Raw genomic sequence first — 13283 nt, forward strand, 5'->3', positions numbered from 1 at the left:
ATACATGTGCCATGTTGGTGTGCTGCACCCATTAACTCATCATTTACATTAGGTATATCTCCTAATGCTATCTCTCTCCCCTCTCCCAACTTCACGACAGGCCTCGGTGTGTGATGCTCCCCACCCTGTTTCCAAGTGTTCTCATTGTTCAATTCCCACCTATGAATGAGAACATGTGGTGTTTACTAACCTATAGCTCCTGTGGGACGCTGCACTACAGATGGAAGAACATAATGCACAGAATTACTAATTTAAAAGCTAACATTTAATTACCATGTGACCTTAATCAAGTAATTCTCTTTATAAAGCAAGATTACAACTTGCACTGTCTAAAATTCCAGGTGGTCATGTATATTACATAAAATAATGGAAATGAAAACACTTGGAAAATGTTAAGTATTCCCAAATGTTAATATTGGTTAAATATTAGTATCAATTCTAAAATCCCATAAAGAAATGTTCTTTTGGCATAAAACATTACTAATTTAATTCAACCTTGTGTAATTTTTAAATTTAGAAGGAATATAAAATAACTTCTAAATTGAGGTTATACATAAAACCTATCGGAAATGTAAGTATTCCAAAACATTCTCAAATACAGCATTAATCTTAAAACCAATCCTAACAGCCTTTAGGAATCCTAAGCAAAACCAATCAACAATCAACCATCAGTGCTCTATTAAAAAAAAAAAATCTTAAGCCTGATATAACCTCAGTTTAAAAAACAATAGATTTGTCATATTTATCTGATATACTGCTTGAATGCACAAGAGCAACTTATTAGTACAGAGTCAAGCATTCATAGGGTTCATACCAATTTCTTCAGGAAGGTGAGTAAGCAGGTTCTCTCCAAGACCCAGATGTGTGAGATTAGTAAGGTGACCAATGCCTCTGGGAAGAGTGGTCAACTGGTTGTTTGTCAAGACTAATTTCTGAAAGATTAACAAAATAAAAGACAGTTACAAATATATTTCCTACATTTAATGTAAATTAAAATAATATGTCTAAACAATAAAATAAATAAACAGGGAAACTAGATTGGATAGAATGAGAATCACTTACGTTACATATTTTTCTTTCACAAAATATCATTTGTTAGGAAAACGAAGCCAGGTTATATGAACATAAAACTCAGCCCTAATACTAGAATAGGAAAGTCTATCTGATCCAAGAATTACATCAAAATCTTAAGAAAAATGTGCAATTTAGAATGGATTCCAAAAACTTTATATAACTACAAAACCACCAGGATAATGTTTACCTGTAAATCCTTAAGATATGCAATTTCATTTGGCAAGGATTCCAATTTGTTCTCTTCCAGATCTAACTCTCTTAACTTCCTAAGGTTTCCAAGACCATGGGGAAGCTTCTTTAGAAGATTGTTTGATAAGATAAGAACCTAATGAGAAATTATTGATAATTTTTAGCAAATCATGAAATGAAATTACATGCTATCATTGTGTGGCTTAAAATCTATTAAGCAATGCTTATTTTCCAAACAGTGAATATTAAGGGTAATGTTCAATTATATAACATATAAAATATTTAACTTACTTTTCTAAAAAATCACCATAGTTATTAGAAAAGAGATTTTACTTGATTATATCAAAACTAATGAAAACAAAAGAAGCAATTTAATTTTAACTACATTTCAAAAAAATTACTGAATAGTTAAACAAATGTTTATCTAATAGGAAACTATTTATTCAAAACCCTTACAAACCATTACTAAAGGAAGGTAAAAACTAACTTCTAAACTTGCTATATCAATCCACTGTATTTATTATCTGTCGTGTACTTATTACATTGAAAGCATCCTAGAAGATACTGAAGAGGCGAAAAATGGCAGAGGAAGATAGCCTTTGTTCCGATAAAGTTACAAACTAGCAGAAAGGAAGGAGACAATACTGGGTTGGGAGAAAGAGCAACAGGTAAAACAGATATGTAAGGTTCTGGGTAAGTTTTTATGTTCATTTATTTTCCCTAATGTTATACCACCCATAATAAATACATACAATAAGTCCGAGAAAATAATAACAGCAGTCACCATGTGACTTCACTATTTGCAAGGCACTGCACTAAATGTATTATGTGCATTATTGCATTAATCCTAATTACAACTCTACAAGATAAATACTCTTCTTATTATCGCCATTTCACAGCTTAAGAAACTGAAGCTTAGGTAAGTTAAGTACATAAATATACAAAGAAAATTACACTCAGCTTTGACTTCAAAGCCCATGTTTTTAGCCATTAAACCACACTATTTCACCGTATTAGATAATTTAAAAATTAGATCTTTAAAAAACATGGATATGAAGGAAATTTTAAAAAACAATATATTTACTATTAGTAAGCGTTTTCACCAAGAGATGAAAACTCTAGGAACTCAGAAGCAGGAGAAATCATCCTTAAATGAAGAGGTGAAAATAAAATGGATCTTTTTTTTTTTTTTTTGAGACAGAGTCTTGCTCTGTCGCCTGGGCTGGAGTGCAGTGACCGGATCTCAGCTCACTGCAGGCTCCGCCTCCCGGGTTTACGCCATTCTCCTGCCTCAGCCTCCCGAGTAGCTGGGACTACAGGCGCCCGCCACCTCGCCCGGCTAGTTTTTTGTATTTTTTAGTAGAGACGGGGTTTCACCGTGTTAGCCAGGATGGTCTCGATCTCCTGACCTCGTGATCCGCCCGTCTCGGCCTCCCAAAGTGCTGGGATTACAGGCTTGAGCCACTGCGCCCGGCCAGATGGATCTTTAGTTATGGAAAAACATACTAAAAGAAAAAAGGGGATGACAAGAGGGCATTCTAGATACAGAAAACAATAGGACTAAGCTTAGAGGGCTAGAAATAGGCATACCAGATTTACAACAAAGACAATAATCAATGAGTAAATAAAATAGCAGGTGGGTAATTAGGATGAAAAAGTATGATAAAGCATTCTAAATGACAGTCTGAGAATCGATAATTATTTTGGTAGACAATGGTGTAGTTTTTAAATAGACTAAAGAAAAAAATTGTTCTAAAAGATGCTTTTACAGAACTTTTCTTTTAGAGATATTAATATTTTATGGCACTCAAACATACCAACTTTTAGTAGGCAAGAGAAATTCAAAAGGACTGAATCTAGACTACTTAAGTCAACACTTCATTATCCTATTAGAGTTGTATGTTTAAGTGAGTTACTAACATTTCTAATTATAATCTTCACCCAAACAGAAATTGTTTATTTCAATTTGAAATTTTTAAATGAGATAAGTATGGAAGGTTCTGAGGTGCTCTAATTGCTCATTTATACTAACCTCAAGAGAAACAAGACCAGACACATCCTCAGGGATCTTTGTGAGCTGATTAGTGGCTAAATTCAATTCTACCATACTGGTCCAAGTTCCAAAATCCAAGGGAAGTGATGTTAATTGATTGTCCTGGCAAAGACAAAAAGAAGCATCCAAGGTAGAACCACAAAAACAAAGTTCCATATACACCTGTTGCTTCAGAAAGAGAATTCTTAATTAAACAAAATCTTACTCTCCTTTTTGATATTTAAATATAGAAAGAAAAAAAGTCAGCAACAGAAAACTCTAAGCCTCCAAAGTTTTTTATACAGTAATGAGGCTTTTATTTGGGAGTTAAACTGGAAGTTTGTTCCTTATGTGATTGTAATGGAAATAGAAAAATACACTATACAGAGAAACACTGGAGATTTCAAAGATCCTATAAATATGTTTTTACCATTTCACAATATGTAGAAATCACTGAATAAAATATAAATGCTCAAATAAAGATATGAAAACAATAGAATAAGACACATCTAATCACATCTCATGAGGAAACCAGAATGAACTCAGGAATTCTTGAGGTGCTAAGCAGTAAAGTAGGGGAGGAAAAATAGTCTTAAAAAGACAACAAATTAAATCATTAAAACACGAATCAGGTATTTACCATTTCACTTTAAAAATCCATAAGAAAAAAATGGTAAAATATATTCATCGCTGAAACAGAGGAAACAGTAAATATGATCTTAACTTGGTTTAAAAATTAGACACGGCTGTTCACAGAAAAAAAGTATGCTACTTTTATTCATTTATAAAGTACACTTTCATCAATAACGACTTGTACCACATTGTTATGTGTTGGGGTACTGGTATTGGGAGAGGATAATCAACACCCCAACCAGCTCAATACCAACGATATATGCCAGTATGTTAACAGTGATGCTACCTCAGTGGCAGTATGATTTTATATCCTTTATGTCAATCTGTATCTTTAAAATTAGCTGCATTGCACATGGATTGTCTCATTTCACACAAAATGACCCATAAAAGAAATCCCAAGTAGCAAACATTCTTTTGAAAACCAACTTTTTCTTTTATTGTAATATTTAAACTTGCTATCTATTTAATATTTAAGCTTATTGCCTATGTATGCCTAAACTACTGACACTTATAGTATGATTTATAAGGTATTTTCATTTTTAAAAATTTACTACTGGTACTTACATGCAAATGCATAAACTAATGAACATCTGAACCTCTGTGTTTTAAGCCTATTACTACAAAATGAATATTCAGAATCAACACCATTACCACTGCTAAATCTCATATAACCAGACTGATTAACAAGAAATTTTACAATTGTTAAAACTGTAAGAGTATCTTGAATTTCCATTAGTTTACTTATTATATACTTCCAAAAAATCATCATAAAAGATACATACCATATTTATGAGCAAGTGTGGATGAAATTTTAAAATTGTACATTTAAGATTATAGTTTAAAGAACCACAACTATGTTCAAACGGTTCATCATGACAGGAAGAATACTATTAGCTATGTGGTCAATTCAGTTATCTTCTTTGGGCCTAAAGTTTGTCCAGTACAAATTAAATCACTGAACTTAGTAATTTTCTATTTGTTTTCTCCTTTTGCAATAAATTGCATTACAAAGGTGAAACTTGATCACTGTAAGCAAAAGGAAACTAACGTTCACCCATAAATAATTCTGATCTCTAACATTTTAGCAAAAACCAGCTATATGTATAAATATAATGATCTTTAATATATAATTAAGCATATTAAAAACAGCTTTCAAAAGCTCTCGGTGGGAAAAGATTTTTTACATGCTTTAACTTTCTTCCACTTGATAAAATGAGAATATTTCAACTAGTATGTAGTGTTCTTTTAGACCAAAATATCATTTTTAATGGCTCCACAGTATTCCACTAAAGACACTTAACAAAATTAAATCTCTATTAATAAGTTGGTACCTATGAAATAGATAGCTCTGCAATACATATCCCTACAACTATACTTTTATAGACATTCATATTTCCTATTTTGTGGGGGATAGGGAACAGGTTCTTGCTCTCTTGACCAGGCTGGAGTGCAGTGGTGCCACCATAACTCACTGCAGCCTTGAACTCCCAGGCTCAAGCAATCCTTCTGCCCCAGCCTTCCATGTAGCTGGTACCACAGGCCAGCTAATTTTTAAAAATTTTTTTGCGAGACAAGGTCTCACTATATTGCCCAAGCTGGTCTTGAACTCCTAGCCTCCAGGGATCCTCCCACCTTAGCCTTCCAAAGCACTGGGATTACAGGTGCATCAGCCACTGAGCTGGACAATGATTATTTCTTTAGGACAAATTCCTAAGGGTATGCACAGTTCTAAGATATTTGTTATCTGATACAAAGTACCCTGAAATGTCTTATTATCAGTTTAGACCCATTAGCAAGGTACAAGTACCCACTCCCCACACAATTAGAGAAAACATAAATATTAGTGGAAGTACCAGTTAAAGCAATTCCTTCCCCTAACAAACAAATATATGCTTACCTTCATATTCAGCTTACTTAATACTTTTGCTCTGGAGAAAATTCCAAATGGAATTTTATTGATTCGATTGTGTTCCATGTTGAGGGAATAGATGGTAGAAAACTGAGATGGACCACCCACTGGATATAACTGGAAGCAATTCCTAGCTAAGGTCAAACTATTCAGTTTCACAAGACTTGATAAGAGACTCTGTAAAAAATAAAATAAAATAAAATAAAAATAAACGTAAGAATTAGAACTGTGATGAGACTCATTTTGTATAGAACAGCAGTCTCAACACAAATGCCTCAAAGGGCTTTGGGGCTGACAAATGACAAAGACTGGTTGGGGCAGTCTGTGACACCTCTTTACAGGGACAGTCACTACATAGCTCTAGCAGATTGGTGCCTTGCAGAAATGTGGAACCAATGTAGACTTCCAGATTTTATAGGAGGAAAGAGAACATTTTTCCAATTTTTATTCTTTGGCTTCAATTTATTTAAAACACTGTATGGAATAAGGAAAACATGTCTGTGTGTGAGAGGCGCCTCATGGGTGACTAATTTGAAATTTCTACATTGCAGAAACTTTAGTGTCAGACAGTTCCAGGTCTGAGTCCTGCCTCTGCCACGGGCTGTGCCACAAATCCTACCTAGTCTTAAGTTATATACCTATCTCTAAATTATTAAGATTAACATAATGATTCCTTTTAGGGAACATTAAATTCAGGAGATGATTATGCTTCCTGATACTGTATAATACACCACTTTTCTATATGGCAAAATTTCTGAGGGCATATATGTACCCATTAAACAAGTATTTACTTAGCACATAACCCCATCTTCTCCTACTTTAGCCTTCCACCATTTAACCAAAGTATTAAATATTCAGGTATTACCAAAGAATCTCTGCAGTTAAGAAGATTAAGTTCTATTTATAGAAGTACATAGATAAGAAATTAGAAAATAATATATGACTGTATATAATCAATAATCAATTATATAGAACAGGCTCTTGCTATTCAGTCTGGGCCAAGGAAAAGCAATATCAGCATCCCCTGGGAGCTTGTGAGAAATGCAGACACTTGGGCCCCACCCCCACTGAATCATAATATGCATTTTAACAAGATTCCCAGGTGATCTGCATGCTCATTAACATCTGAGAAATACTAGTACAGGCTATAAACTGTTTTGAATCTTGACTCTATCTTTAAATAGCTTGTGACTTTGGCAAGTTATTTTTCTGAACCTAATTATTTAAATAATGATATTTTATGGGTCATAGGGAAGACTAAAAGCGATAAAATACATAAATAACTTCACAAAAGCGATAAAATACATAAATAACTTCACAATAAAAGCGATAAAATACATAAATAACTTCACAATTACCTAGTGAGTGCTTAAATTTTAAATCCTTTCTCTATTTAAATTCAAAGCAAGGAATACTGGAATAACTGGAAAAATAGGATGAAAGTTGACAGCTACATCTTGAAGGATGAAAACATTTAAAAATACTCAGAGAAATAGAAGAAACACTCTAGATTCAAAGTAAAAGCACAAGCAGGGGAGAAGCAAGCACTGTGTGAGGTATGTATGTTTTTTAAATAATGTTCAAACTTCAGCTGTCCACCATCAGCAAATTGAAAACTTAGTACTTGAGGTGACAGTCTAGTTGCCAAAGCCATCTGAAGGAATGAAGTAACTATATAATTGAGGATATACCTATACAGAGAACTGAAACTTGTTTCTTTATACTATATCTTAAGAAGCTACCCTTAAAATTTGTTTATTATTGTACACAAACAAAAGGAACAACAGAGGTAAAACTGTGGCAAGAAAACTGCGTGGCAGTCGATTTATGAAAAATCTCTACAGCTACTCAATTGAAAATAAAGGAGTTTTACTGAGCCTCATGGCAAAAAATGTGTTTCTTTTTATTCTTACAACTGACTTACTTTACTGAACTGACTCATGATAAAATGTTAATACTGAGTATATTTGAGAAGGGACAACAAGAAGGCACCTCTTCGAGCTCTCATTTCTTAGTCACATTGTGAAACAGGGGTTGCTTTTTTTTTGGTTAGAATCAGACACATCTAGGCTCCTATTTTATACCTTCTACTAAGTTTTGTCAACTTTGGTGAATTAATTAGATAATCAATATACCTCTTACCATACTTCCAGAAAAATATTTAAGGTAACAAATTTGGCCAAAAATACAACCTCTCTTAAGCCTTATTTTGCTGCTTGATGAGGATACTCCAATAACTAGTAGGTTTATGACAAAGATTAAACGAGATAGTACATGTAGAGTACCTAGACTCATGCCTTGGGACTATGTGATTCAAATTATTAAGTTCCTTTTACTTATATGTATACATCTACATTAAAATAAGTCCATTTTCAGACAGTCTTCAAATGACAAAATAGTCATTTTAGCAGCTCTGATTTCAGCTATTTCATATGCCCTTATTGAAAACCACTTTCATAATTTCTTGCCTAACCCAGCTTGAGTATCTTATAAGTGCTGTCTAATGGATTTCACTGTTTTCCTTACTATAAATGCAGATACTTTCACATTTGCATTGAGACTATGCTGCTTCCAAACACACTGATTACTTTTAAATTAAGATTTCATACTTTCCCATATTCAGTGGGACTAGGAGTGGGGCCCGAGAGTCCACATTTCTAACAAGCTCCCAGGAAAATCCATATTTCCTAACAGGTACCCAGTAATTATTAGTTTCACTTCACTGACAATAAGACTGGATATGTATTAATTTAAATTTTTTCACTTATTCTTTTTTTTGAGACAAAGTCTCCCTCTGTTGCCCAGGCCGGGGTGCAGTGGCGTGACCTCAGCTCACTGCTGCAATCTCTGCCTCCTGGGTTCAAGTCATTCTCCTACCTCAACCTTCTGAGTAGTTGGGATTACAGGTGCCCGCCACCTCACCCAGTTAATTTTTTGTATTTTTAATGGAGATGGGGTTTTGCCAAGTTGGCCAGGCTGGTCTTGAGCTCCTAACCTCAAGTGATCCACCTGCCTCGGCCTCCCAAAGTGCTGGGATTACAAGTATTAGCTACAGCGTCTGGCCTTAAAGAATCTTTGTTCTTAATTCGATTACACACACACATACTCAGAAAAACTACCAAGTCAAAACATAGGAGCAGCACTTACGTAAGACATTTTTTGTTAAAAAAAAAAAAAAGACTTTGCAAAGCTCAATCAATCAGTAAGTCCACAATTCTTTTGTTACATTACTACAGTAAGATATGCTTGAACAACTATAAGCAAACATCCATTGTTGACATGCTAAAATAGGTAGGAAAATAAGGAAAGTCAATAGTAAAAGAAGAGTATTATATTGGCTGGCCGCGGTGGCTTACGCCTGTAATCTCAGCACTTTGGGAGGCCGAGGCAGGTAGACCACTTGAGGTCAAGAGCTCAAGATCAGCCTGGCCAACAGAGTGAAACCTCCATCTCTACTAAAAATACAAAATTAGCCTGGTGTGGTAGTGCCTTTTATCCCAATTACTTGGGAGGCTGAGGCAGGAGAATCACTTGAACCTGGGAGGCAGAGGTTGCAGCTGAGCTGAGATCGTGCCATTGCACTCCAGCCTGGGCAACAGAAGCTAAACTCCGCCTCAAAAAAAAAAAAAAGTATTATATCTTACCCAATTAATCCTTAAGCAAAATAAGTGAAAATACTTTTCTAATAGAATCAACAAAACCTAAAAATGTATTTTAAAAAAAGATTCTGGCGATTGTTTTATACTAAATAGGCCTTAATATTATTGCATAAACAAGGTAATAATTTGAATCACAGGAGAATTGTTGCTTTTATTAATTTTGATGATAGACAGTGCATTCTGTGTCACTTATCATCTTTCTTTTTATAACTGAACTGGATAGGGTAGTTGAATTTTAAAACCAGCCATATAGCTTTTCCTTAATACTTTTACTGTCAGTTCCCAAAATGAAATGAGATTTACATGGTGCTAAAGTAGAATACAGCACACTTACTTTTCTCCTAGTTTTTCCCTTTTTCTTTGCATTAAGAAAAATAAAAATAGGTTCATATACCCATTCTTTCTTGTTTGGAGTTACTTTAGCAGTGGTGGTACATCCACAGCATACTCATTATTTAAACAATCTCAATCACCAAATTATTTACCCTGCTATAAAGATTTACTAGCTTTCCTTGAATTATCTTGCAGACTCACTTCAAATCTTGTTTTCTCTAATCCACTTCTTACCTCTGGTAAAGTAGAAATGTTATTGTTCTCTAAATTTAATTCTTCAAGTGCACTGCATTTTGATAATGATCTGGGTATTGCTGACAGTCTGTTATATCTCAGACCAAGACGACTTAAACTGGACAGGTTTCCTGTAAACACACACAATAAAAGAAATTTATTTTTTACAAAATCTGATGAGCCTCTCACTGTCACAGGCTATCTACTAACTATTTAAAAATTAAAGTACTGTTTCAGCAAGATCCTTAACTTCTAGCACAAGGAACCCACACTACACTATCGATTAGGATGAAACTGAAATTACTTTTATGCTCACTTGTCTCAGAGAAATAAGGAAATATACAGCTATCAGTTAGTTTTTAAATGAACAAAGTATTCGCATACTTTAACAAGTTAACCTTTAGATAAGACCTAATTTAACTGCATCAAAGCTGTGTATATTTTAAACTTACAATAATTATTCCATTTGTTCTATGTTATGATGATCCAATTTAGAACAAGTGGTTATATATAAGTACGTACACGTAATTTTGGAGAAGAAACTTCCAAATTTCTAAAATAGTATTGTTTAAAACATAAATTATTTACTGAGATCAGAAAGGTTCAATACTGAAAAGTTGGCCTGATGGTAAAAAATTTCTCAACCCCCTCCCCAAAACTTACAAACTGAAGTAAAAGTTAGAGTCTCTTTTATCTAAGCATATCCAGCTTGAGCACAAAATAGCCATTATTGAATTTTTAAAAAGCAGAACATTTTCTTTTCTTTTCTTTTTTGAGACTGAGTCTCACTCTATCGCCCAGGTTGGAGTACAGTGGTGTAATCTCAGCTCACTGCAACCTCCACCACCCGGGTTCAAGCGATTCTCCTGCCTCAGCCTCGCAAGTAGCTGGGATTACAGGCGCCCACCACCACACCCAGCTAATTTTTGTATTTTTAGTATAGACGGGGTTTCACCATGTTGGCCAGGCTGGTCTTGAACTCCTGACCTTAAGTGATCTGCTGCCTAGGACTCCCAAAGTGCTGGGATTACAGGCGTGAGCCACTGCGCCCAGCCGAGCATTTTATTTTCTAGGTATTTTCTACTTTTCTTGCCAAGACTACATGGCCAGCTATATATAATGAATGATGAACATAATAACTTCTGCCATCATAAATGGTTCAACTCAAATTCAATTCTGCAAACAATATACATTAAAAATAAGTTAATTTTGATACAAAAAAGCTAACAAGACAAGAATTTAGTCCAACATACTATTTTGCTGTGGCTGATTAATTTCTTTTTTCACTTCAAATCACAACTGTTGCTATGAGATACTTGGATGGGCCAGGTTAAAATGCCAAATGTAGCCTTTACTTTTAAATTAAACAGTTATTTCCAGTATTAGAAATTACAGAAGTGGATGGCTGTGTCAACACTTAACTTTTTGGAGATAGTATTTTGAGGCCTTTCAGCCTTCGCAACCTCTTGATGTCCATTTCTTTCCTTTTGCTTTAATCACTGTTCAAAAAGCTGTTGTATGATCAACTTACTTTCTTAGATGCAATATTACAACAATACTTACAGAAAACATACATTAGTCTATAGCATAAGTTAAGCCTTGACACCTTAAGAGGGCACTCATTATGCCTCATGATCCTTATCTGGTCATCAATCATCTGCATCTTTCCTTCTTGTGGAAAGTATCAAGTGAGTGAAGTTACACATAATGAATAATTGGAGCTAATTTTTAGCCTTTACATTTTCAAGATAAGAATCAGTCACTGATAATAAAAAATACTCCTAATTCTATGCCATAAGTTGTCAACTATAATGCAGAAAAATGTAACAACCACTTCAATTCTTCCAATTAGAACTATTCCACAGGTATGCTATGTTCATTTATTAATGCATCACTTTTGTACAATAGTGTTTGGAAAGTAGGCCAAGAGTTTACTGGGTCTATCTAATTAAGTGAGATTCCAACCGGCATAAAGTTGAATACAAAAGCAACAATAAAAAACCACCACTTAGCAAAGACAAGTTAATTTAGTCTTTAAAATGCTTTGTAAATTAATTAAGGATGCTTCACTTAGTGACTTCATCAGAAGTGTCTTTCTGATGACACTCTGGTGAGACGTGTCAATTCTGCAGGAGAAAAAAAAATTGACTTTCCAAAGCCTCAGAAAATTCAGTGGTTAGAAATATGAATGAAAATATTCACAATGCTATCACTGCGTTAGGCCAGGCAGGCATGGTGGCTCACACCTGTAATCTCAGCACTTTCAGAGGTCGAGGCAAGCGGATCACTTGAGGTCAGGAGTTCAAGACCAGCCTGGTCAACATGGTGAAACCCAGTCTCTACTAAAAATACAAAATTATCCAGGCATGGTGGTGCACACCTGTAGTCCCAGCTACTTGGGAGGCTCAGGAAGGAGAAGAGCTTGAACCCGGGAGGAGGAGGTTGCCATTAGCTGAGATTGCATCATTGCACTCCAGCCTGGGCGACACAGCAAGACTCCATCTCATTTACAAAAAAAAAGACAATAAAAATGTTACTTAAAAGCTGGGTTGGCAGAAAATAATTTGCTTTATGATAAAATATGTTAATTAAGTCATATATAATGGCAAAAATAGGGACAATCTAAATATTCAACAATAGAAGAATAATTATTTAAATTGGAAGCATCACAATGTAATAGAAAAACTGAAGTATTTTATATTATTTATATGTCCATGGGCAAGTTATTTAACCTGTGTCAGTTCCTTATCCATAAAGTGGAAATAATGCCACACACCTAACAGGGTGGCTCTAGGGGTCAGATATAACACGCATAAGATACTCAGCACCATGACTAACAGATACATAACAGATGTTCAATATATAATTTTCATTCTGTAGTATGTCTATATTCTGCAATATTTTGTACATATTAAAGTTGTTATAAAAAGTTTTAAGATGTGAAAGACTTTAGGCATGATGTTAAGTTGGGGGGAAAAAGCATGATAAAATTGTGTATTTTGTATGATTTCAACAACGTAAGAAACAGGCATGCAAAAAAAGGGAAAGAAAATGTATCAAAACTAACTGTTATCTCTGCATGGCAGAATTATGGAAGAACAATTAAAAATCTGTTTCATTTTGTCTGCATTTTTCCTAATTTTCTATATTTTAAAATTTAAAAACATTTTGATAAGAATAGATCTATAATTCTAAAGTCATCCTAATTTTTAAAAAAATT

The 13283-nt window shown here is 34.3% G+C and overlaps 1 protein-coding gene across 4 annotated transcripts in view; it reads right to left on the bottom strand.

The window, feature by feature from the left end:
• Positions 1 to 13283, bottom strand: part of SHOC2 (SHOC2 leucine rich repeat scaffold protein) — a 104546-nt gene that overhangs the window by 14811 nt on the left and 76452 nt on the right. For all 4 annotated transcript variants that reach the window (XR_004430566.1, XR_004430567.1, XM_033183005.1 and 1 more), the window contains 5 exons: positions 10064 to 10194; positions 5826 to 6014; positions 3296 to 3418; positions 1262 to 1399; positions 815 to 932 (listed from right to left, as the gene is read on the bottom strand). Coding sequence is in view for 2 of the 4 variants with exons in the window: in XM_033183005.1 (XP_033038896.1) it covers positions 815 to 932; positions 1262 to 1399; positions 3296 to 3418; positions 5826 to 6014; positions 10064 to 10194 (699 nt within the window). In the remaining 2 variants the exon portion in view is untranslated. The remainder of the gene's footprint in view (positions 1 to 814; positions 933 to 1261; positions 1400 to 3295; positions 3419 to 5825; positions 6015 to 10063; positions 10195 to 13283) is intronic.

This window comes from Trachypithecus francoisi, unplaced genomic scaffold, assembly GCF_009764315.1.
Source record: "Trachypithecus francoisi isolate TF-2019V2 unplaced genomic scaffold, Tfra_2.0 Contig01579, whole genome shotgun sequence".
NCBI classification, from domain to species: Eukaryota; Metazoa; Chordata; class Mammalia; order Primates; family Cercopithecidae; genus Trachypithecus; species Trachypithecus francoisi.